Source organism: Poecilia formosa, unplaced genomic scaffold, assembly GCF_000485575.1.
Source record: "Poecilia formosa unplaced genomic scaffold, Poecilia_formosa-5.1.2 Scaffold87, whole genome shotgun sequence".
In the NCBI taxonomy this organism is placed as follows: Eukaryota; Metazoa; Chordata; class Actinopteri; order Cyprinodontiformes; family Poeciliidae; genus Poecilia; species Poecilia formosa.
This window is the reverse complement of record NW_006800026.1, coordinates 73,201-99,187: the sequence shown is the minus strand read 5'-3', so window position 1 is coordinate 99,187 and position 25,987 is coordinate 73,201. Positions and strand designations below refer to the sequence as shown.

Sequence of the window (25,987 nt, the reverse complement as noted above, 5' to 3'; positions counted from 1 at the left end):
ACCCAATTTCAATTGAGATTCTGTGACCTAAAAATTTGATGGCGTATCCAATATGACTGGGATCAGTCTGCATAGATTGCAAGATTGCTTTTATTTACAATAAAAGGTTGTTCTTAAAAAATATAAATTGATTTATCATTTTTCATATTTTTATCAAAAGTTTTGAAACCAGTTATCTTCTGCTTTGCAATAATGCACTGTTTTTTGTGTATCAGATAAAAATACTCCCCGAAAATATTATTGACATTGACAAAGTGTGAAAAGTTTCAAGGTTCAGAATACTTTTGCAGGATGCTTTTGTGAATAGGACACAGAACTTTTGAAGTTCAGAACTCCAAAAGGTTCTGTGTGCTGTTACACATGAGCAATTTGTATTTGTACTGTATCAAAATTAATAAGGGGAACTGCTGATATAACACTACAAACTGTGGGCAGATTTAGAAAAAGTGGATTTTTTTCTAAGAAAAATCATTTCACAAGATCATGAAAAACATGTTTACAGTTTCTTTCTGTGTGAAGGGGCACTTTGTTCAAAGTGAAAGAATGACTAACACAATGAGCAGCTGTTTACCACTCATGAAATCACTCTCTTTAGGGAAGCTGTGTTCATTTTCTGGCAGATAGAGTGAAACTCCTAGAGTAAGCTGCCAGTTGTTTTGAGGATTACTCATGAAAGGTAAAAAACAGGAAAACCACAATTAGTCTGCTTGTTCAGCACTTCTGCTCAGTCTGTTCCTACAGGGTGTCTGCACTTTGAGAACTGCCCAGCAACAATCTGGAAAAGAAAACAGCAAAAAAAAAAAAAAAGCAGGTGGTAACTAGCCCATGACTGCTAGTAACCTCTCCTAAAACATCCCCGTGGTGCTTTTGCCTCCTTTTGAAATCTCTTTCTTCACTTCGTTTTTCAGTGCTCTTTAGGGCTGGCACACAACAATGGCCTCCACGGGGGCCTGGGCAAAACACAAAAACAGGCCTTTCTTAAGCTCATTATTGCAAATTAGAAGCACAGTAGACATCCTCCTTAACACCCGATGCCTCCTACAATTATTCAAGAGGTGCTCGAATGCACGCAAGCTCAGGATTCATACTTCCACCTAATTGGCCTCTTCTGAACAAAAGACGAGAATTTGGGGTTTCAGGACCCTAATCGTAATGTCAAAGCCTAAATTGTGGGCTTTTCATCATAACAAAAGGACTGGCTGGTTGCAGTGATTAGCAATAGAATGACCATTGTCGCTGAAGTCAAGATTGTGCATTTGATTCGCCATGTATAATAAAAAGCTTTAATTGTGGGTTACTGCAGTGCGTCGACTGTGCGTCTCTTTGCCGTCACAAGCTGACAGGAAGACTAAGCTGCATGTGGTTCTGTCTTGGTCATTTCCTTTTTCTTAAAAACGGAAGGTGTGCACGAACCAGACTGTTGCAATGACATTTCTAATTCGAGAGGCAAATGAAAAACTAATAAAGCAACAAAAAATGGGTTCTGGGTCATCATGCCCCTTCACAAATTTATAAGCCCATTTCATAGATATACGTAACAATTTAGACACTTCCAACTTCATATCTATGAGACAAAATTTGTTTCATATACTAAATTAAGCATTTTCATAAATTATGGAGATAAATGGCCACAGAAAATACCCAAACATCACAAGTAATTTTATTTAGCTGTATACTATTATTATTCCATGCGATCTGTACATTTGATACAGTTTAATTTGCTGGATTTTTGTATAGATGCAACTTGGAAAGAATAATTTCACCAACAGAAGCCTAACGATTGATCACAAAATTGCCAGATGCGCCAAAAGCAAGCACTAAATGAATTCTGGTCTCCTTTGTTTATGGTGCAGTTCAGTTTTTACTGCCTGATGTCACCACACACAGGTCTACCACAGCAACTGCAACGCTTTTTGCATGACTACCAGCCTTTCTAGATGTTTGGAGGTTTGTAATAAAAGGACAAATACTAGGTTAGTTTCAAAATAACTATTTTTACTTGGACATCGCCTTAGAACCTTTGAGTTTATACTTAACTTTGAGTTGATTGCAATCTGCATGTGTAAAACTAACGTTTCTGTGTAGAGCACCAAGGTTAGCTCTATCACAGGGACCCATGTCCTCTTAAATTGAGCTGCGTATTTAAACAATCTCTCATATTAAAAAGAATCACTCTTAGAGTCAGGATGGGCGCATAAAAGGCACAAACAGTGACATCTTGTAATATAAGACAAAAAAACTATTAAAGTCCAGTTGCCTTTCAACACACTCTTGTCAAGTTATTACGTGGAGTTTTTTTTTGACACAGAGTTAACTGTGGGCAACTATCCAGGTCCAAAGTAGCTTACACATAGCTCATGTCTGTTTTTCTGTCAGCAGTGAACTCTGTCCGTCTACATCACCTCCCTGCTTATCTGTTCAAACCATGTTTTTGCTGATGGATCAGATGAAAATTTCACTCCCTTTTCTTCTAGTTTTCCCTGTAATCACAAGACATTATTTGTGAATTAAGCTCACCATTTCAACAAAATGCGCCAGTTGTGCAACATTTTATTTACAGTAGGCCTGTTTCGCCTGTGAGCTTTTTTAATGCAGTTATATGAGTGCAGATCAATGAAATGGGCAGGGATTCTTCAAGGCCATCGCGTCTACGTGTTGACCTAAATCTGGTGTTTTGCATAACACTCCTGAAACGGGGAAGGCTTATAAAAAGCAGGGACACTCTGACCATCCAAGACACACCATTTTTTTTTTCTGCGCAGAGACAGAAAAGAGGTATGCTTTACACTTTATCACTTAAAAAATTATGTTTTTGTAACTTTGTGCTGAAAAAACAATAAGTAAATAAGAAGGTAAGGAAAAAAAAATAAATAATGAACCTTTTATTTTTTGGAAAGTTCTGCACTTCTTTGAAAGCTAAACTTTAATTGTGTATTAAATAATGTGATTGCTGGAGAAAAACAATCTATTTCAATGTTTTTCAAAGAACATCTGTGCTTGCAATTTAATGCAAATTCATAGCATTTCTCTGCTTTCTATCCTTAGGAAAAGAAGTCAAGATGAGACTGTATCTTGCAGCTGCCGTGCTGTTGCTGGCTCTTGTCGCATACACAGGTGCTTCTAAATGTTTTCATTCAGAAAAGTCTTGCATGTTTCTTTCTGCTATCATCTTGTATGAAGATTCTCATTGTCATTGTTGTTTTCACTGCCTTTCAGAGGCTCAGGATGACTCACTTGCAGAAAAGTTCTCAAACTTTGGGGATCAGATCACAGAGTTCGGCAAGAATGTAGCTGAAAAAGCCAAGACGCATTTTGACACCATTGCGACCAGTGAATTTGCAGAGAACACCAGGTAGACCGATACACATAAAATGCGTGTAAGTTCTTTCTTTTTAAGTGGACGACTCAAATTTCATTTTGAACCTTCACAGGAATTGGTTCTCAGAGAAGTTCCGTGCGCTTCAGAACAAGGTAAATGAAATGGCCGGTCAATGACCTGCCCTCTGTTCCCGACGCCCACGCTGACAGATGACTTGCTTCTACACCATCTCAAGGCTGAAGTCACGATGCTCAACAAAATGGATGAAACTAACCTATTTCTGCCAATTTTTAGCCTGTGATCTTTTTTTTGGGAAAACTGTGTAAAAGTGCAATAAAACACATGGAATGGAATAAAATGTTCTGTTATATCATTATATTTCTGTACAAATAAAGTGAGAACTTCTAAACAAACAACAAGGCCCCTTGTGGATTTTGTTTCTTCAGATTTAACTGAATGATCAAGTGCAAACAGAACAAACTGAGCTGATAACAAAAGTTCAGATAATGTCAGCAGACAAATGACACTTTGAACTAAAATAAGCAGATTGGTTGCTTCTGCACTGCTGCAATGAAATATAAATAAGAAAGGAGACATTTAAAGAATTTAGTTTTTAAAAAACGTAGTTTTAAGAAGAGAAGGACACAAATATATATATAAAAAAACACTTAATAGGATGATAAGAGACAGTGACCAAATATTTTCTCTCAGAGCTGAAGATTTTGTTGATAATCACTCAGTGTGAATTCTCCGGAGGAACGACAGCGTTTCTGAATTTGTGAAAGAAAGCCATATTCTAATTCTGACATTCTGATGTCCATTTGCATTTTGCCATTGGCCACTGGAAAATAAGCAAATTCAAATTACATTTTTTTCAACTACATGCAAAACGATACAGAGTATATCATCCCCACCACGAAATGCATTTTTTCAGCAGGACAGCAACATACTCAAAGATCATGGGCAGATGGATCGGGGAGCAGGTTGGGTGGAGGAGTCGCCTTCCAGCAACTACCCTCATCATACAGCCAAAGCTACAACTGAATAGTTTAGACCAAAAATTGTGGCTCTCAGGATTCACTGTCCTGCATGTTTCAGGTGTTTCCTTGCTGCAAACTAATGCAGTACTTAATGGCATGCTGAGAAGGTTATTTTAATCATGTGTGCTGGAGAACAAAGACACTCAAAACCCACTGGATCCTTAAGACTGAAAGCCACTGGTTCAGACTAAGGCCTAGCTGTGTGCTGCAGCTATAAGTGTAAGTCTAAATTTAATTGAAAATATGTACCACCAAGATGGTCCCCTCTGTGCTTCAAATCTAGCAATAAATAATGCACAACATACTGCCATATCCAACACCTCTCATATCAAACATATCTAATAGATAACGGTTTATTTCTGTCGGTTGTCAGGACCAAAGGGCAAACGCCAACATGGTAGCTTTTTGGGCATTTCATAATGCCCCTGGTATAAAGTCACTGTTTATGATGTGTTAATAATTCACCAGTTATCCAGGTTCAATGAAATCTTTTTCGCTGAAGAGAACAGTGGCAGAGGTCAGCCGCTTCTACACAAAGGCCACAGGTTTCTGTCACATGGCGCCGACCTCCACAACTGCGGTTTCTTTAAGATCGCTAAGTCAGCTTGGTGAAAAAGCTTTTAAGTGACATGTTTGGGATTTTATTGTTGCGTCGTTGAAGGTTTTTGTTTGAAAATTTCCAGTTCTATCCAGCATCTCTCTTCCCTGATCTGAAGGGATGCTGGGCCTAATGATGGAGTCCCAGGTGAAAGGGTTTAAAATTCTTAATTGTGCTACATGGCTGAGAAACTAGGTTTTTAAGTATTCTGGTCTACTAGAAAATAACATTTCAGGCAGAGTTGCTTCCATTTAGAACAAGTGAGGTGAAAAGCCCATGTATCTACCAAAAACTCAAATCAATATGAGGTGGACTCTGACCCCTGAATGATCTTTTTGTACTCGTCTTAACTAAAACACGTATCTCTTCTTTGGAGACTTTGCCTGGTTTGTACACATTTCAGCACTCGCCAAATGGGGTGAGATATGCAAGCCAAAGGGCGCATCGACAGCTAACGCAGGCCCTAAAGAAGATGGCAGCAGTTCAGAACCCGTGATTTTACAAAAGAAGCATTTTGCAAATCTTTGCTGACACAACAATCTGCAATGTAATATAACTACACTAAATTAACACAAAATGTGATACTTGAAAGATTAAACTAGACGGCTCCAAAAGTATTTTGAGTTTTAAGCTTTTTAAATGCCCAGAATTGGCAGCTACTTCAAATGTCTTTGCATTGCACGTGTTTGTAGTCTTTGCTTTTATGAGGGAACAAACAGTAGGAGTCAGATTGGAAAAATAAACCCACTCACTGGAACAGGTTCAGCGAGTGGGTTTTACTTGTTGTCACTCTCCGATTTGGCAATAAAATATTGAAGCAGAGAAAAAAAGGAAAACAAGCGCAGGATCAATGATCTTGCGGTAAGGACCAATGTTCGCACTCTTGCACCAACCTAAATCAAATACAGCAGCCTGATAAGATTTGACTCGCTTAATTTCTGTTGATGAAAGACAGGAAAAATGGTAAAAAACGGCTTCTTTTTTTGTAATTGTGTTAGTAGTAATGTAAAAACTTGAGACGTAAAAACGCCTTTTGTTGTTGAATCAGTCAGTAAAAGTTACTGTGACGTTCTGATGGTTTTAGCAGAAGACAAACTGACAGCTGGACGTGTTTCTCCTTTTTTTTTCAGCACTTGCGACTTCAGGCAATCTTCCTTCTCTTGTTTCTCCTGCAAGGTACAACTTAAAAAATAAATCACACAAAATTCTCATTATCAATGTTTTTCATTTATGGCATTGAGTTTGAGTTGATTTACTTCACTTGACTTTGTTTACCTGCAGCATGGAACCCGACTTCGGCACAGACAGCTGCCCCTGAGCAACCAGACTCCAGAGGAATACTGGAGAGGCTGGCAGACAGAGCTGGGTGATTTATTGATGTTTTTGCTTGTTTTAATTTGTGGAGGAAACCTGGAGCACTTAACTCACAGAAGAATATAAATCCTATTTTTGAGTGGTTCAGTTGAAATCACAGTAGCTTGAAAAGATCATATATTTCGTTACAGATTTCTTCTTCTTTTGTGACTCTTAAATGTTTCAGATCCATATACTAATTTTACAAATCACACCAGAATAACCTAAGTACACACACACACACACACCCACACACACACACACACACACACACAGAAACAAAAAAAAAAGATTTTAAATGACAAATTAATTTATTAAGTAAAAATAATCAAATCAAAAATGGTCCAATTGTGGAAAAGTAAATCTAAAACCTAATAACTGGTCATATAACCCTTGACCTGAAAAACTGCCTTCAAGAATTTCTGATCACTAGCACGAGCCTTTTAGGTTACAGTGGAAGAATATTTGCCTTATCGTTCTTTGAAAATTTGTTTTAATAATTGAGGAGAGTTTTGAAAAATGGGTGGCTTTAATTCTGGACTTTGACTAGGCCAATCCCAAGGGTTAATTTTGTTTTGTTGCTGTTGCCATATAGAGGCAGATATAGTGGTGTCCTTAGTCATTTATCAATCTTATTTGTGCTCTTCGAGTGATCTTGGTGGGCTGCCCACTCCTCAGAAGATTTTTCCCCTTTATTTCTGGATAAAGACCCTCCCTTTGACACCCTTTCTGGATTGATAGAATCAGTGGCTTTATTTTCTCCTGTTTGTTTGTTTTTGAAGTGAGTTTTTTTAGATCTTGCTGACTACTTATCAAGATGTAAAAAATACAAGGTTGTAGTTAAGAGGTTTTCTGATTCTTCAAGTTTGATAGTAATCAGGCCTAAAAGCGCCTGGTGAAGTTGAACTAGGATCTCAAAAACTCCAGTTAATCACAGCTGACTTATATTTAAGAATGGGTGGCGGGTGTTACATAGAACCAAGTTGCTTGCAATGATTTTGTCTTTGCATAAATTCCATTTTTACTTGAGTAGTCTTTAATATTCACTCATTCATCTTTGTCCAGTATCAATTTCTTTATCTGAGTGTGATTAAAATAGAAAAAAAAAATGGAAGAAGTGTTTGAGAAAAAAAAAAAAAAAACTAATACTTTGGGGTTCTTGCTAAATTTTGACAAAGAATTAAATAATCGTTATTGTTATATTTCTGTGTGCATTTAAAAATTTAAATTTTGATCTGTGTACAGGCAAGCCAAAGCTAAAATCCAGTCCATTGGAGAGACCGTGCTTGGCTTCGCTAGCGCTTATTATGAAGACCACATCCAACCAGTGGCTGGAGGCTATGTTGAGTGGGCCTCTAAAATAAGAAGTTTGTTGTGGGAGAAGTTTCAGAAAGCCGCTGATAACGACATACCACCTACTCATCAAGCACCTGAAAATTAGAAAAACAAATTGCTTTACTATCAGTTTTTACTTTCACTTCTTTACTTTCAATTTCCTGCTGTTTTCCCAACTTTTGATGACTGTAAAGACTGATGGCATAATCAAATAAAACTTAATTAAAACAACTTTGCCTCTTAAGTGAACTCTATTGTGGGAGATTGGAGAAAGTGGTGAATTTAAACGACTTAATGGGATTTTATTTGACCTAAATGATACATAATTGTGAAGCAGAAGGAAATGATACACAAGTTTAACAAAATAAAAAATAAAAAAATCAAGCAGTACAATTTCATTAATTTTTCTTCTACTCCAAAATAAAAGCAAGTGCAGACTGCAAAAAGAAGTCCACTTCTGTGTAATTTCATTTCAGCACAAATGACTTGGACTCAAAATATGTCAATGCAACAACATGATGATGTCTAAAGAAGAGTCACAGACTTCAAAAGCATAACTGATGGAGAGAAGTGAAACTTTGAGTTACTGAATCTCAGCCAGGGAAGTAACTTAGAGAGTTCCTGTAACACAGAAAGGGACAAAACCCCTAGTTTTGGTTGCTTCACGATTCCACTGAAATAAAAAAAAAAAAACGTACCTACTGCAAGATACTGACTGCACACAGCTGCTCTATTAAACTGTTTTGATATCAAAACATCAAAACGGTTTAAGGAATCCATTTATTTGCTAATAGATGGTGAGTGACGGAGTCTTACTCAGACAGTCATGCAAATGCTAGAAAGAATGCACAAAGAGGTAAAAGGTAAAAAAAAATAAATAAATAAAAGTAATTACAGACACATCACCTTCCAAGGTGTTTGTTTTAAATTAACAGGCTCAAAGGTGAAGTCTTGGGGTTTAACACAATTTGTCCAGACAGGTCAGGAATGACAGACCACTTTTACTACCGAACTGACAGACTTGCTGACTGGAAAATGCTGATCTAATCAGCATTATCTTCTTTCACCGAAGGTAATGGGCCAATTTAAAGATTTCTTCTTGTTTTTTTCCCACCAAGCACCATCTTTTTTTTTTCTAAAGAAACAATTTCTTCAGTATCAGGAGCGCCCCCTTTGCATTTTACCATCTGAATGCAGATAAACGTACATCTCAGAAACATTGCACAACCACAATTCCACATGCGCCCCGGACAGCCATGTACACTGGACTTTGTAGGTGGATGCCTTTGAGTGTGTGTGTGTGTGTGTGTGCGTGTGTGTGTGTGTGTGTGTGTGTGTGTGTGTTTGCATGAGCGGATACAAGCGTGTGTGTAATATCACCAGATGACGTTTGTTTGCAGTCCCCCCTATATCATCTCGTCCAGATGTGAGCTGTGGTTTACAGGCAACTCGCCTCCAGAGAAGACTGTCACGTCTTGGATCTGTACATCCAGCAACCACAGTAGGTGCTCAGCTCTTGTTAACGAGCATAACTCTCACTTCTTTGAAGCATATTTCACTTTTGCCCAAAAGAAGTGAGCAAAACTTTTCAGAAAAAAATATATATTTGTATCATTTTATTTGTTTAAAGGTTTGCATGTATTTATTTATTTTTTTTTTTGTCTCTTTCTTGTTTCAGAGATGAACACAAAATTGGTCCTCGCACTTGTCTTCGCTCTTCAGGGTAAGGCAACATGCAAACTCCATCTGAATAATTATGCATGAAGTAGATGAAAAGTAAAACTACAGACGTTCCCTGATATTGCCGTAGCATACTGAAAACGTTGCTTTGCAAGATTTATACACAGAAACATTGAAACGTTTCTTTGAACAATTTGGGATTTACTTCTTTTATTCATTGTCAAATAATAGTTCAACTCTTTTTGCTTTATTTTAGTCTCCATGAGCCTGAGTCAGGTTCCTGCACCAAGCCAGGAACTTGTCGACAAGTATGAGAGCCTGAAAGCTACTTTCTACAGGAGACTGGTCAATGCTTATGGCAAGCTGCAGGGTACCGTTGGACAGACCGAGCAAGCACAGACCACCAGGGAGTTCATCGAGTCTCTGAGAGACAAACCTGAACTGCAAGCAGTTGCCAAAGTTGCAAGGTCAGTGGTCTCTAAGAGTTTCAATTTGAAGCACGTCTTGATGTCTAGTTTTTTTTTTTGTTTGTTTGTTTGTGCTTAGTTCAACCATTATTTCTTGATAAACATCAGAAGCATCTGTTAATTTTTTGCTGACAACAGCACACAGAGGTTTTTCTAGGCGACACGTTTCAACAAGTACACTTTTTTTAAATTATTATTATTCCTGCAGTGGTCTGGGCGCAGAAGCAGCTCCAGTGGTGGACAGAGCTCGTGCATCTCTGCTCGGTTTGTACGAACAATACCTGCGCCCCCATGTCGGAAACGGCTTGAGCGAAGCCATCGACCAGATCAAGGTCTACCTGGATCAATACATGCCCGCTGAGTAATACAATAACAATAACAATAATTCAAAAAGAACCAGCTAAAGCGGAAGTGCATGTCAGATGCCTGTAATAGATGATAGCTGATAGAATTACACCGGTTTAGCCTGAGAGGAGCAATACTCAATGCAAACACGATTCTTTTGCCTGTTTCTAAATCAATGTCTTTGCCAGATCATGCAGAGTTACAAGCATGGCAAACATGTCACCATGTGAGCAAGTTCTGCATGTGCAGTGTTATATGTTTGATACACTAACAGTGTCTGTGTGACTGTGTACGTATGCGTGTGCGTGTTCAATAAAACATGCTGAAAACTACGAAAGGTGTCCAGAAATCCCTTCATTAAAAAATCACTTCCACAGAAACAATGATGCAGATTTATTTTGTTACATTCATTTGGTTACCACCTAAAGGTCATTCATGTTGCATTATGGGAACATTTATCAGTCCTCACTTGAGTTTAGCCAATTAATTAATATTTCACAAAAATGAGTATCTTTTCCTGCATTTTAAATGTAAACATGATGCACTAATTGTTAGCTGGACGACACTCCAGGAAGTAAATGCGCATGTTTATTTTGCACACAGAACATTTTGTGTTTTTCTCTCAAAACAAAACAAAAACTTCTGAGCCTCCAATTTATAAGATCACATAAATATTACAAATGGCTGCTTAAAAGCTGCATGTGCTGATCCAGCACTTCAAATATCTTTTTGCATCTAGTGATGCATCATTACAACATGGTGCTAGTTTTATGATAGCATATTGTGCAACAGCCTGGGGAGGGTTTGTGGCTTTTTACCTAATTTAGGACAAACAGCAGATGAGCACAGCTTTTGCACTGAAATGAAAGAAACAAACAAACAAAAAGTTCCTATTTTCCAATTACACAACACACTTCACGCAAAAAACGCTAACAGCAGACAGGACCGAACACGATGCAGGCTTATAGTGACAGCACAAGTATGCAGCTTTAGTGTTTCTCCTCAGCAGGACTGGATCGTACCCAGAGCTTCGCTGACATTTTGAACCCTGCAGCTGGACACAAACTGCCCTGAGCGACACGACATGTGAGTCTGAATCACATGATCAGGCTGCGTTGTTTGCTCAGACTTCGACCAACATGTAGATGTTACAGAGAGAAGGACTCAACTGTTAACTTCAGCTTGTAGAAAACTTTACAAAATCATTATGAGCTTCTTAACAATTAGTCACAATTTCACCTTAAACTTAGTAAAACTGTATTCATAGTGAAAGCACGCATTTCTTTGTTGAAAATGCTCTTTATCTTAAGCTCAATCCACTTTTAAAGTATTGTGTTTATATATTTTTATGATGGATTTTTTTTTTTAAATTCAAAAAATTATATTAAGCACATTTTTTACTTTTTAACCCCCTAAATGATATCCTGCACAAGCAACTGCCATCAGAGGTCACATAATTAGTATAAAGGTAACATGATACAACCGCAGTGGTGACAGACTGGCTAGATTATTGAAGGAAAGCTAAAAGAACTTCCAACATAATTTTCTGCCATGTAGGGGACATTGCCTGTGGTAGAAGGTGTTTGGGTGAGTAATGTAACATACCGTGAACACACCATGTTTATTATTAAACCATGGTTGTCACCGTATTATACTGTGGGGAAGTGTTAAACCAGGGGTCTGAATATATACGTGATGACTGTATGGGGGGCACTTTCAAAATTAAAATATAAAAAGTTGTTGTGATCTATCTAAATTCCAAGAAAATACACCAGATTTCGGCTCTTGAGGTGGAAAATCAATCAATCGCAGTGGAGTCTGAGACGCCTGTGAGAGGGATATGAGTACTTTTCAAAGTGCCAGTTTAAGGAGACAGAAATGTATAAAATATCAGCTGTGACCCAATGTTTTAGATACAGCCAGACCTGACAGGAATATCATTCAGCAGATAAGGCATTCACAGACAGGCATATACAGAGCATGATTCTCTTCAGAACATTGTTTTTTTTATTGATAATGAAGTGCGTCAATGGAGTATCTCTTCGAGACAAGGACCAATTATGTCATATTAAATAGATTGTGTCCAACGCAGCAGTGACGTATGTATTAGGGACAGGAAAACAACTGTATCTGACCCACCACTGTAATCTTGTTGACACGTCATTGTACTGTATAAAACTGAGTTTGAGTTTCATTGCATTGCCTTTTCCTGCCTGGGACTGGTCCTTGTTTTGAGCTTGTGTTCGCTGCCTTTATCTCTTGAAATTAACTGAGTGGAGAAGAACTCAGCTGACTCATATCTCCCTTAATTAAGCAAATGTTACTTCTATGCATGCAGCTGTGGCCGTGGCAGACAAACCTTAGTATTTTATGTTTTGAAACATTTTAGTTAGATATTTCTATGATATAATACATTTCAATAGAAAAAAAAAAACATTTCAAAGTGTTTTACTGAGAAACAAATTATACATTAATGTTTTACATTAACTTGACGTGAGAAGGGATGAGAATCGAAAACCAGGTATCAGTCGAGAGAAGGATGATTCTGATGTTGGTTGCAGTAACGTCACATATTTCTGTGATTACTTATTGTACATTTTGATATAGAACATATTGAAAATTGCGGCGCAGAAGAAGCGCTCCAAAGTATAATTACGTTTTACAAAAAGAGGATACCGGGGCCGGCTGCAGCATGTGCAGTTTTAAACACAATGAAAGCATGAAATACTTCCAACATCCTCCAACAGTTGAACACACAGTATGCAATTGATTTGTACGAAAGTAAAGTGTTTGACATGTTGCTTAGCGACGGCAGTGACTCTCGATGAGGGGAGCTTCCAGCACAACATCTCCTCCTATGCGTATCCCTGGCAACGTTTAGCTCATCCACATCCTGATTATAGTATTGACATCAGCATCAGACTGTATGAATAATCTCCAAATAACAAACTGCTTTTTATTTACAAAATACAATTTTTTTATCTGACAAACGGGCCTCATGCGAATGNAAAAAAAAGATTTTAAATGACAAATTAATTTATTAAGTAAAAATAATCAAATCAAAAATGGTCCAATTGTGGAAAAGTAAATCTAAAACCTAATAACTGGTTATATAACCCTTGACCTGAAAAACTGCCTTCAAGAATTTCTGATCACTAGCACGAGCCTTTTAGGTTACAGTGGAAGAATATTTGGCTTATCGATCTTTGAAAATGTGTTTTAATTGAGGAGAGTTTTGAAAAATGGGTGGCTTTAATTCTGGACTTTGACTAGGCCAATCCCAAGGGTTAATTTTGTTTTGTTGCTGTTGCCATATAGAGGCAGATATAGTGGTGTCCTTAGTCATTTATCAATCTTATTTGTGCTCTTCGAGTGATCTTGGTGGGCTGCCCACTCCTCAGAAGATTTTTCCCCTTTATTTCTGGATAAAGACCCTCCCTTTGATGCCCTTTCTGGATTGATAGAATCAGTGGCTTTATTTTCTCCTGTTTGTTTGTTTTTGAAGTGAGTTTTTTTAGATCTTGCTGACTACTTATCAAGATGTAAAAAATAAAAGGTTGTAGTTAAGAGGTTTTCTGATTCTTCAAGTTTGATAGTAATCAGGCCTAAAAGCGCCTGGTGAAGTTGAACTAGGATCTCAAAAACTCCAGTTAATCACAGCTGACTTATATTTAAGAATGGGTGGCGGGTGTTACATAGAACCAAGTTGCTTGCAATGATTTTGTCTTTGCATAAATTCCATTTTTACTTGAGTAGTCTTTAATATTCACTCATTCATCTTTGTCCAGTATCAATTTCTTTATCTGAGTGTGATTAAAATAGAAAAAAAAAATGGAAGAAGTGTTTGAGAAAAAAAAAAAAAAAACTAATACTTTGGGGTTCTTGCTAAATTTTGACAAAGAATTAAATAATCGTTATTGTTATATTTCTGTGTGCATTTAAAAATTTAAATTTTGATCTGTGTACAGGCAAGCCAAAGCTAAAATCCAGTCCATTGGAGAGACCGTGCTTGGCTTCGCTAGCGCTTATTATGAAGACCACATCCAACCAGTGGCTGGAGGCTATGTTGAGTGGGCCTCTAAAATAAGAAGTTTGTTGTGGGAGAAGTTTCAGAAAGCCGCTGATAACGACATACCACCTACTCATCAAGCACCTGAAAATTAGAAAAACAAATTGCCTTATTATCAGTTTTTACTTTCACTTCTTTACTTTCAATTTCCTGCTGTTTTCCCAACTTTTGATGACTGTAAAGACTGATGGCATAATCAAATAAAACTTAATTAAAGCAACTTTGCCTCTTAAGTGAACTCTATTGTGGGAGATTGGAGAAAGTGGTGAATTTAAACAACTTCATGGGATTTTATTTGACCTAAATGATACATAATTGTGAAGCAGAAGGAAATGATACACAAGTTTAACAAAATAAAAAATAAAAAAATCAAGCAGTACAATTTCATTAATTTTTCTTCTACTCCAAAATAAAAGCAAGTGCAGACTGCAAAAAGAAGTCCACTTCTGTGTAATTTCATTTCAGCATAAATGACTTGGACTCAAAATATGTCAATGCAACAACATGATGATGTCTAAAGAAGAGTCACAGACTTCAAAAGCATAACTGATGGAGAGAAGTGAAACTTTGAGTTACTGAATCTCAGCCAGGGAAGTAACTTAGAGAGTTCCTGTAACACAGAAAGGGACAAAACCCCTAGTTTTGGTTGCTTCACGATTCCACTGAAATAAAAAAAAAAAACGTACCTACTGCAAGATACTGACTGCACACAGCTGCTCTATTAAACTGTTTTGATATCAAAACATCAAAACGGTTTAAGGAATCCATTTATTTGCTAATAGATGGTGAGTGACGGAGTCTTACTCAGACAGTCATGCAAATGCTAGAAAGAATGCACAAAGAGGTAAAAGGTAAAAAAAAATAAATAAATAAAAGTAATTACAGACACATCACCTTCCAAGGTGTTTGTTTTAAATTAACAGGCTCAAAGGTGAAGTCTTGGGGTTTAACACAATTTGTCCAGACAGGTCAGGAATGACAGACCACTTTTACTACCGAACTGACAGACTTGCTGACTGGAAAATGCTGATCTAATCAGCATTATCTTCTTTCACCGAAGGTAATGGGCCAATTTAAAGATTTCTTCTTGTTTTTTTCCCACCAAGCACCATCTTTTTTTTTTCTAAAGAAACAATTTCTTCAGTATCAGGAGCGCCCCCTTTGCATTTTACCATCTGAATGCAGATAAACGTACATCTCAGAAACATTGCACAACCACAATTCCACATGCGCCCCGGACGGCCATGTACACTGGACTTTGTAGGTGGATGCCTTTGAGTGTGTGTGTGTGTGTGGGGGTGTGTGTGTGTGTGTGTGTGTGTGTGTGTGTGTGTTTGCATGAGCGGATACAAGCGTGTGTGTAATATCACCAGATGACGTTTGTTTGCAGTCCCCCCTATATCATCTCGTCCAGATGTGAGCTGTGGTTTACAGGCAACTCGCCTCCAGAGAAGACTGTCACGTCTTGGATCTGTACATCCAGCAACCACAGTAGGTGCTCAGCTCTTGTTAACGAGCATAACTCTCACTTCTTTGAAGCATATTTCACTTTTGCCCAAAAGAAGTGAGCAAAACTTTTCAGAAAAAAATATATATTTGTATCATTTTATTTGTTTAAAGGTTTGCATGTATTTATTTATTTTTTTTTTTGTCTCTTTCTTGTTTCAGAGATGAACACAAAATTGGTCCTCGCACTTGTCTTCGCTCTTCAGGGTAAGGCAACATGCAAACTCCATCTGAATAATTATGCATGAAGTAGATGAAAAGTAAAACTACAGACGTTCCCTGATATTGCCGTAGCATACTGAAAACGTTGCTTTGCAAGATTTATACACAGAAACATTGAAACGTTTCTTTGAACAATTTGGGATTTACTTCTTTTATTCATTGTCAAATAATAGTTCAACTCTTTTTGCTTTATTTTAGTCTCCATGAGCCTGAGTCAGGTTCCTGCACCAAGCCAGGAACTTGTCGACAAGTATGAGAGCCTGAAAGCTACTTTCTACAGGAGACTGGTCAATGCTTATGGCAAGCTGCAGGGTACCGTTGGACAGACCGAGCAAGCACAGACCACCAGGGAGTTCATCGAGTCTCTGAGAGACAAACCTGAACTGCAAGCAGTTGCCAAAGTTGCAAGGTCAGTGGTCTCTAAGAGTTTCAATTTGAAGCACGTCTTGATGTCTAGTTTTTTTTTTTGTTTGTTTGTTTGTGCTTAGTTCAACCATTATTTCTTGATAAACATCAGAAGCATCTGTTAATTTTTTGCTGACAACAGCACACAGAGGTTTTTCTAGGCGACACGTTTCAACAAGTACACTTTTTTTAAATTATTATTATTCCTGCAGTGGTCTGGGCGCAGAAGCAGCTCCAGTGGTGGACAGAGCTCGTGCATCTCTGCTCGGTTTGTACGAACAATACCTGCGCCCCCATGTCGGAAACGGCTTGAGCGAAGCCATCGACCAGATCAAGGTCTACCTGGATCAATACATGCCCGCTGAGTAATACAATAACAATAACAATAATTCAAAAAGAACCAGCTAAAGCGGAAGTGCATGTCAGATGCCTGTAATAGATGATAGCTGATAGAATTACACCGGTTTAGCCTGAGAGGAGCAATACTCAATGCAAACACGATTCTTTTGCCTGTTTCTAAATCAATGTCTTTGCCAGATCATGCAGAGTTACAAGCATGGCAAACATGTCACCATGTGAGCAAGTTCTGCATGTGCAGTGTTATATGTTTGATACACTAACAGTGTCTGTGTGACTGTGTACGTATGCGTGTGCGTGTTCAATAAAACATGCTGAAAACTACGAAAGGTGTCCAGAAATCCCTTCATTAAAAAATCACTTCCACAGAAACAATGATGCAGATTTATTTTGTTACATTCATTTGGTTACCACCTAAAGGTCATTCATGTTGCATTATGGGAACATTTATCAGTCCTCACTTGAGTTTAGCCAATTAATTAATATTTCACAAAAATGAGTATCTTTTCCTGCATTTTAAATGTAAACATGATGCACTAATTGTTAGCTGGACGACACTCCAGGAAGTAAATGCGCATGTTTATTTTGCACACAGAACATTTTGTGTTTTTCTCTCAAAACAAAACAAAAACTTCTGAGCCTCCAATTTATAAGATCACATAAATATTACAAATGGCTGCTTAAAAGCTGCATGTGCTGATCCAGCACTTCAAATATCTTTTTGCATCTAGTGATGCATCATTACAACATGGTGCTAGTTTTATGATAGCATATTGTGCAACAGCCTGGGGAGGGTTTGTGGCTTTTTACCTAATTTAGGACAAACAGCAGATGAGCACAGCTTTTGCACTGAAATGAAAGAAACAAACAAACAAAAAGTTCCTATTTTCCAATTACACAACACACTTCACGCAAAAAACGCTAACAGCAGACAGGACCGAACACGATGCAGGCTTATAGTGACAGCACAAGTATGCAGCTTTAGTGTTTCTCCTCAGCAGGACTGGATCGTACCCAGAGCTTCGCTGACATTTTGAACCCTGCAGCTGGACACAAACTGCCCTGAGCGACACGACATGTGAGTCTGAATCACATGATCAGGCTGCGTTGTTTGCTCAGACTTCGACCAACATGTAGATGTTACAGAGAGAAGGACTCAACTGTTAACTTCAGCTTGTAGAAAACTTTACAAAATCATTATGAGCTTCTTAACAATTAGTCACAATTTCACCTTAAACTTAGTAAAACTGTATTCATAGTGAAAGCACGCATTTCTTTGTTGAAAATGCTCTTTATCTTAAGCTCAACCCACTTCTAAAGTATTGCGTTTATATATTTTTGATGGATTAAAACATCCATGATTGTGGAAAGAAGATTATACATGTTTTCATTTTCTTTTTTTTTAATTCAAAAAATTATTTTAAGCACATCTTTTACTTTTTAACCCCCTAAATGATATCCTGCACAAGCAACTGCCATCAGAAGTCACATAATTAGTATAAAGGTAACATGATACAACCACAGTGGTGACAGACTGGCTAGATTATTGAAGGAAAGCTAGAAGAACTTCCAACATAATTTTCTGCCATGTAGGGGACATTGCCTGTGGTAGAAGGTGTTTGGGTGAGTAATGTAACATACCGTGAACACACCATGTTTATTATTAAACCATGGTTGTCACCGTATTATACTGTGGGGAAGTGTTAAACCAGGGGTCTGAATATATACGTGATGACTGTATGAGTGGCACTTTCAAAATTAAAATATAAAAAGTTGTTGTGATCTATCTAAATTCCAAGAAAATACACCAGATTTCGGCTCTTGAGGTGGAAAATCAATCAGTCACAGTGGAGGCTGAGACGCCTGTGAGAGGGATATGAGTACTTTTCAAAGTGCCAGTTTAAGGAGACAGAAATGTATAAAATATCAGCTGTGACCCAATGTTTTAGATACAGCCAGACCTGACAGGAATATCATTCAGCAGATAAGGCATTCACAGACAGGCATATACAGAGCATGATTCTCTTCAGAACATTGTTTTTTTTATTGATAATGAAGTGCGTCAATGGAGTATCTCTTCGAGACAAGGACCAATTATGTCATATTAACTAGATTGTGTCCAACGCAGCAGTGACGTATGTATTAGGGACAGGAAAACAACTGTATCTGACCCACCACTGTAATCTTGTTGACACGTCATTGTACTGTATAAAACTGAGTTTGAGTTTCATTGCATTGCCTTTTCCTGCCTGGGACTGGTCCTTGTTTTGAGCTTGTGTTCGCTGCCTTTATCTCTTGAAATTAACTGAGTGGAGAAGAACTCAGCTGACTCATATCTCCCTTAATTAAGCAAATGTTACTTCTATGCGTGCAGCTGTGGCCGTGGCAGACAAACCTTAGTATTTTATGTTTTGAAACATTTTAGTTAGATATTTCTATGATATAATACATTTCAATAGAAAAAACATTTCAAAGTGTTTTACTGAGAAACAAATTATACATTAATGTTTTACATTAACTTGATGCGAGAAGGGATGAGAATCGAAAACCAGGTATCAGTCGAGAGAAGGATGATTCTGATGTTGGTTGCAGTAACGTCACATATTTCTGTGATTACTTATTGTACATTTTGATATAGAACATATTGAAAATTGCGGCGCAGAAGAAGCGCTCCAAAGTATAATTACGTTTTACAAAAAGAGGATACTGGGGCTGGCTGCAGCATGTGCAGTTTTAAACACAATGAAAGCATGAAATACCTCCAACATCCTCCAACAGTTGAACACACAGTATGCAATTGATTTGTACGAAAGTAAAGTGTTTGACATGTTGCTTAGCGACGGCAGTGACTCTCGATGAGGGGAGCTTCCAGCACAACATCTCCTCCTATGCGTATCCCTGGCAACGTTTAGCTCATCCACATCCTGATTATAGTATTGACATCAGCATCAGACTGTATGAATAATCTCCAAATAACAAACTGCTTTTTATTTCCAAAATACAATTTTTTTATCTGACAAACGGGCCTCATGCGAATGAATATTCTTATTTATTAAATATGACAGAATTTTTATGACCATGCAGCAAAAACTGAAATGTTTTAATACCTGAGCCACCGATGGTATAATATTGCAAACTTCAATGTTAGGATTTTATTTGATAAGCCAGCTCAAAGTAGCACATAATTTTGAAATGAAAGGAACTAGAAATAGGTTTCAATTGTTATTTTCTTTAGCAAAAAAAAAAATAATAATAAAAAATGTAGGTATCACATGGCTTTGCATGCAGGCTCCCTAAGTTAAAATTTCATTCATTTGTGGCTTGTCCATACCAGCTGTACACATCCACAAATTCTAATTTTTATAAATTCTTCTTTGCAAAACAGTCAAAAACTGTATGTGTGGTGTGGAGCTTTGCCATAATTTTCAACGTGTTTGCCTGCAAAACAACCTGTTTGGTTTGCAGTATTGACCCAGCCTGATCATTTTTTCCATCAATTCTGACTCAGCTTCTAAACTACTAAAATCGTATTTTGTAAGAATGTTGAATCCTTTATTCCTCTTCTTACAAATCCTTAAAAAACGGTTATTAAGGTCTTGTACTAAAAAGTAAAAATAGATTTATTTACATTTGTTGTCTTATCACACACGTTGCTGGGTAGTTTGATGGTATTTCTGATATTTATTTTTTCCAGACATGGTTGTTGTTCTGCAAATTCCATGAACTGAGATTAAAAAAAGATTGTGCTAAGAATTTAGCAATAGCTAGTATTAGTACATATTAACCAGATTCAAAATATTTATGGTCAATATATGAACACATGTTAAAGGTCGGCAGAGGAAAAAAACAATCAAAAGTAAACAATGACAATGAATGTGTTTTCCGTAATAAAATGTTCTCACATTTATTTAAAATCACTGTTTATTTAAAATACAAGGAATTTGTAAAATGTGAATAAAAATAATAAACTGGGAATATAATGTATTTACTTCTCTGACATTTTGATTTTTGAGTAAAGACTGACAAGATAGTTTAAGGTCCTTTGAATGGCACTCAAATGTCAGATTTATGTATATAAAAAAGAAAAGTCAAATGTCAACATAAAAAAAGTACTATACAGAGTCTTGAACTTTTTTGTGATAAACACCAAACATTTGTTCAATAAGCGGGTTTATTCGCTCTTTTTTCTCCCCGAGACTTTTGGGAGAGTATTTTCTACACTGCTGATACAAACCTGTAACGTTTTGAAGATGAGCATCATATTAAATCAGGCATTAAAACTAACAGAGCATTTTAGAAAAAAAAAACTAACTACATCTTAATATCAGTCAATCATGATGGCAGCAGGGGAACAGGTTCTGCTTTGTCTCTGCTATAACTGATGGAAACATGAATCCTCTCAAGGATCTTTTCTCTGCACTAGTTCATGCACACTTTTGTCCCCTGCAGGAAAATGATCAGAAACACATTAAGGTGGCCTCGTCAAAAGGTCTTTTTCTAGTGTGAGTTGTGGGGACTAACAACCTGACTCAGGACTGATGACGTGTTAAACACACTGTCGACTTAGGACCAGTTTAATAGTACATAGGACTGAACACATCATTCCTGTTATGCAAGTAACAATGAACCTTCCTGTGGACGTGTGAGCGGCAGAAGTTCCTGACCTAATCAATAAGAAGGATTATTGACTGAGGCTGATTTCAATTTGAGTTTACACGAACAGATTCAGGAGAAAAAAAAACATCCTCGCAGCTACTCATTATGTCCACCTGACTGAAATTGTCTAGTCGAGGCGTTTACAGTCAATCTTTTACATGCATGTAATCGCAATCTCCTCTTACATGAAGACGCAATGACACACTTCACCAGGACAACACATATCAGAAAACAGTTCTGGGTTATCTCCCCGGTGGAGTGCACTTTGGCTCTGAGAGCAACAAGTCAACACATTTACACTCCTATATAAACAGCTCAGGCCAGCGCTGCCTCCGACTTTGTTTTCTTTTTCTCATTTCTGCACAGGAAAACAGTGAGTACTGAACATTTTGCCACATTTCTGAAAAAAGAAAATGACATTGTGGTAGACCAGTTAGCATGCATTTATTTGAGTTCAGCTTGTTTTTCAGAATATTCAAATAGGAACCTATTTTATTTCTTAGTTAAGAGATGGAAAACAACCAACATGTACTGTTTCTGTTTTATTGAAGCATCAGAAGCATGAGTGGGGAAATCTTTGATAATGTCTCACTCTAGTGGATAAAGAGGTGTACGGTTTCAGCTTGTCTTTGCTGTCTCTGTCCACAGATCCAAAGCATCATGAATAAACTGCTGGTCGTTACTGTGCTGGTTGCACTTCTTGCTGTCAGTAAGTGTATTTTTACCCATATTAAAACACTTTCTGAAAATGATTTCAGTAGGCCAAAGAAGACAGAGTATATTAATCCACTGATAAAGTTGGAAAACTAAGTCGAGTTTCTGTGTTTCCGTGTTTTGCTTTGAACTTTGTTTGTGTAAATGTAACAAAGGACAAGTAAGAAACTACAAGGTTGATCATTTACATTAAAATATTCCCATTTTTATTGGAATTAAAGTAAATGTAAGTTAAAAAATATATATTAAAAAAAATAGTTGAGCTACAAATTTTAGTTTGGCAAAAAGAAAAAGGAATATTGTGTTTATGTTTTTTTAGCATATTTTCTTGTACTATTTTCCATTCTCATTGCATTTTTTGCAGTGTCACTCAGCCAAAATAAACCTGGTTAAAAAGCATAATGTGGCTTTGAAAATTAATGTAACTTTTTCCACATTTTGTCATGTAACAATCATCGACTGAAAAGGGTTGAATGCAAATGTATATTTTCAGCAATTGTGTTCTAGCTTGTGTTGGTCTATCCCATACAATTCCGACAAAATACACAAACGTATGTAATTGTAATGTGACAATACAATGTGACTAGGACTAGGAATACTTCAGCAAAGCTAATGAAATTGTTTTGCAAGTCAAAACCACTGTGGACCACTTGCCTTGCAGACACGGATAGCTTTCGTTTGAGAAGGCAAGTGGCGGAGGAGGAAGAGGGAACGCTGACCAAGATCTCAGACGCTGTCAAGTCCTACTACAACAGCGCCGTGGACACCGTCAACGGATACGTGGACAGCATCAAAGGCCTGAAACTCGAGGAGAAAGCAAAGTAAGAGGGTGTCGGTAGCTTCATCGATAAAGCCTGAGCAGAGGTCAGAATTCAAAAACCAAACTGCTCCTTTTCCGTTTGTTTTGTCTTTAGGAATCTTTACACCGAAACCAGTACAGTTGTGAGCACCTACGCCGGCATATTCCAAGACCAGCTTTACCATTTTTTCCACCACTAGGAGAAGAAAGTACAAAACAAATAAATAAATAAACTCTTTCAAGAGCATAGCACTGCTCATCCTGCACATGAAAGTGTCTCCATACCATTTGACACCTTAACGTTTGGTACTCATCACCAAACGGAGCCTCACAACTGAAATAGTGGACAATGTGCTTTTTATAGTGCTTTTTTAAACCACTGAAGTGATGACAATACATATTGGAGACATCCTGACTACACAACCTGCCTAGAGGAAATGGATGGCCAAATGTGGTGAGCACATGGGGCACTCAGTGTCCTGCAGATAATCTCACGTCCACTTAGATGTATTGAATTCCCTCATAATTTACTTAAATCGGCCATCCCACCCCTCGATGAGTGAAATGTTTGTGTCATATCTTGAAATAAAGTATTTATACAAAAAAGACATTTGCAGTTTATTTACAGGAACAGACTGTCATGTTTTTACACTCTGTACGCCTCCTTCTCTCCATTTCTCTCACAACGTCCCACGTCTCTGTGTTGATTAATTTGCAGTCACAAACATGTCTTTTTCTGGGCTCAGGCAGATTCAGAGCACAAGTTTCTGCTCCAATTAATAATGAATGAAAAGATAAGTCAAATACGAAGGCAGTGCAACTAACACAGATGACTCAACAACAGACTGCGAAGGCTGTTTCATCTGTGCAGAAGACCACTGACGCAAGATGGTTTTGATTTTTAATGAATGCCTAAATCTGCAAGACACAACCGCCTCTGAAGCTACAGCACAACAACAAAAAAAAGCAAATAGGAGAACAGAAAGTTTATTGATGCAATTTTTAAACACCAAATAGCTTTACTGATTGAGTTTTAGATGTGTATGGTGTTTTTTTTGTTTTGTTTTTTTTGTTTGTAGGCCTTCCTGTATTTTGAATAAAAATCAATATTTTATTTTTCACACTTTAGTAAACACAATAGACTGGTTCAGTTCAGTATGATGTCAATATTTCCATTTGTCTATGAAAATATCATCTTCCTTGGATTCTGTCTTTTGGGACAGAATAGAAAATAGTTCATTTTTTTACAGTTCCAAAGGTTTCAGGTTTGTTTGCTTGTCTGTGCATCCTAGACCTTTTAAATCTGATTTATCTACACGTATTACTTTTATTCATTTTATTACTCTTTGGCATTTTAATATATTTTTCGCTTAAATTTCTTGCATTCAGACCCTGACCTCTTTTAGACTTTTTTTTGTACTGTGTTACCTTTAATTGAATATATTGTACTTCATATTAATTTATCCTTCCATGCACCATTGCAGGCAGTGAGGATGGGGATCTGGGTTTCTCTCTTCAGGTCATCATTTGGCTAAAAGAGCAGAGGCTGCACAGGGCAAAACAGAATCTCCCAGAACAGACAACCTTGCATAGATACACTTAAGGCCACTTAAAGCGACCACTTAACCAAGCACACTAGTTTTTGGACATTGGGAGGAAGACGAAGCACCCAGTGAGAACCCACTCGTGCACTGAAAATATACAAACTCTTGCAGAAAGGATTTAAACTCAGGGCCATCTTTCTGCAAGGCAACAATGCTAAAACCTCCAGTTATTCAATGGGGCAAGGGCAAAAGCAGATAGCTATTTTTGCCCTTGTTGCTTTGCCCTGGTTGTGTTGTGCCCCATTGTGGTACAGAAGAATATAACATACTTTATCATTATTATTATTATTATTATTATTATTATTATTATTATTATTATGGAACACACAGGTCTGAAAGGCGTTTGAAACACATATTTAACAGTTCATTAAAAATGTTTCTCTTTTTAATCCTATTTGTGTTGCAACTGTCAAATAAATGATAAAAAAATTCAAAAAACATTTATGCACAATCAGAAGTTCATCAAGAAGGTTCACGTAAACTTTGAGTCTCTTACTTTCTGCATTATTTTGAAGACACAACCTTGACCCAGAGCTGTTGAGGTAATAAACACTGACCCGACTTTAACAGAAGGCACACACACAGATAACCTCCTACACAGTGATGCTTCCTATCATTGACTGGTTTAATTGCTTTAAGAAAGAGAGAGTAGGAACGATACATTGACTTCTGGAAACAGGGTTTTGTAATCTATTGTGATTTGTTTTAGCCCTTGGATTAGCAGCCACCAGTCTTTAGAACAATCTGTCACTCTCTTTATCGCTTTAAGTCATTCATAAATAATATTTTTGCATCTCAGAATATCATTCAGACACGGGCAGCATATTAAGACTATCAACATGGTGAAATATTAACTTTAGAAAAGAGACATCAATCTTGACACAGCTCTTATCTTCTTTCTTATTACTAACCCACTAACTCATCTTTATGCAATCCAAAAAGACATTAGCTCACAAACTGATCAGAGGTGACTGGCTAACGGATCTGATCTGCACAGCATCCTTCACATTGGTTTGGACAATAGATGCATCTTCCCATGTAACATTATTTCACAATAAAATATGTCTGTTAAAGTCCCACTTTAAATTCAAATGCAATTATACAATGGGGCAGGTGCATCTCCATTTTTTAATTATTCAAAAGAATAAACGATAAAAGTAGGTACTGTCCCTTTAAATTCTTTATATTTGTCTCGTTTGTATGTTTTCAGCACTATGGGGTACAGACTTTCACTATTTTTTTCTCAGTTTGGCATAATGATTAATATAAACGAGTAGGTGAAATTGTAATTTTTACTCTCAAAGTTATATTGAAGTAATTTTACAAACTGATGGGAACCACATTGTTTCTAAGTCAAAACTAAGTAATTTCTAAGACAAACACAGGATGTAGTTTCTTTATCCCATAAACACATACTATTAAAAATGTACCAAAATACAAACAAGCTTATCTTTAACTTTATTGAAGAAAGGAACAACATTTAATAAATATAGAAAACAAAATTTGACACATTGTGCC

At 37.1% G+C, this 25,987-nt stretch overlaps 2 protein-coding genes across 2 annotated transcripts; both read left to right on the top strand.

Moving 5' to 3' along the window:
• Positions 1-2,603: 2,603 nt before the first annotated feature.
• Positions 2,604-3,735, top strand: apoc1 (apolipoprotein C-I). Its single transcript, XM_007557289.2, has 4 exons — positions 2,604-2,775; positions 3,046-3,114; positions 3,217-3,352; positions 3,432-3,735. Exons 1-4 carry the CDS (start codon positions 2,619-2,621, stop codon positions 3,493-3,495), a joined length of 426 nt encoding a protein of 141 aa, XP_007557351.2. The 5' UTR covers positions 2,604-2,618; the 3' UTR covers positions 3,496-3,735.
• Positions 3,736-21,617: 17,882 nt separating this feature from the next.
• apoc2 (apolipoprotein C-II) lies at positions 21,618-23,472 on the top strand. Its single transcript, XM_007557286.2, has 4 exons — positions 21,618-21,725; positions 22,001-22,061; positions 22,728-22,887; positions 22,981-23,472. The coding sequence occupies exons 2-4, from the start codon at positions 22,013-22,015 to the stop codon at positions 23,063-23,065; spliced, it is 294 nt and encodes a 97-aa protein (XP_007557348.1). The 5' UTR covers positions 21,618-21,725; positions 22,001-22,012; the 3' UTR covers positions 23,066-23,472.
• Positions 23,473-25,987: the final 2,515 nt, after the last annotated feature.

What these genes read in the sequence shown, in the direction of transcription:
- apoc1 (XM_007557289.2), top strand. Translation starts at nt 2,619, where the DNA reads ATGGGCAGGGATTCTTCAAGGCCATCGCGTCTACGTGTTGACCTAAAT. An exon ending in TGCGCAGAGACAGAAAAGAG is followed by an intron (nt 2,776 to 3,045) that starts GTATGCTTTACA and finishes TTCTATCCTTAG; the next exon opens with GAAAAGAAGTCAAGATGAGA. An exon ending in GAATTTGCAGAGAACACCAG is followed by an intron (nt 3,353 to 3,431) that starts GTAGACCGATAC and finishes GAACCTTCACAG; the next exon opens with GAATTGGTTCTCAGAGAAGT.
- apoc2 (XM_007557286.2), top strand. Translation starts at nt 22,013, where the DNA reads ATGAATAAACTGCTGGTCGTTACTGTGCTGGTTGCACTTCTTGCTGTC. An exon ending in GGTTGCACTTCTTGCTGTCA is followed by an intron (nt 22,062 to 22,727) that starts GTAAGTGTATTT and finishes CTTGCCTTGCAG; the next exon opens with ACACGGATAGCTTTCGTTTG. An exon ending in AAACTCGAGGAGAAAGCAAA is followed by an intron (nt 22,888 to 22,980) that starts GTAAGAGGGTGT and finishes TTTTGTCTTTAG; the next exon opens with GAATCTTTACACCGAAACCA.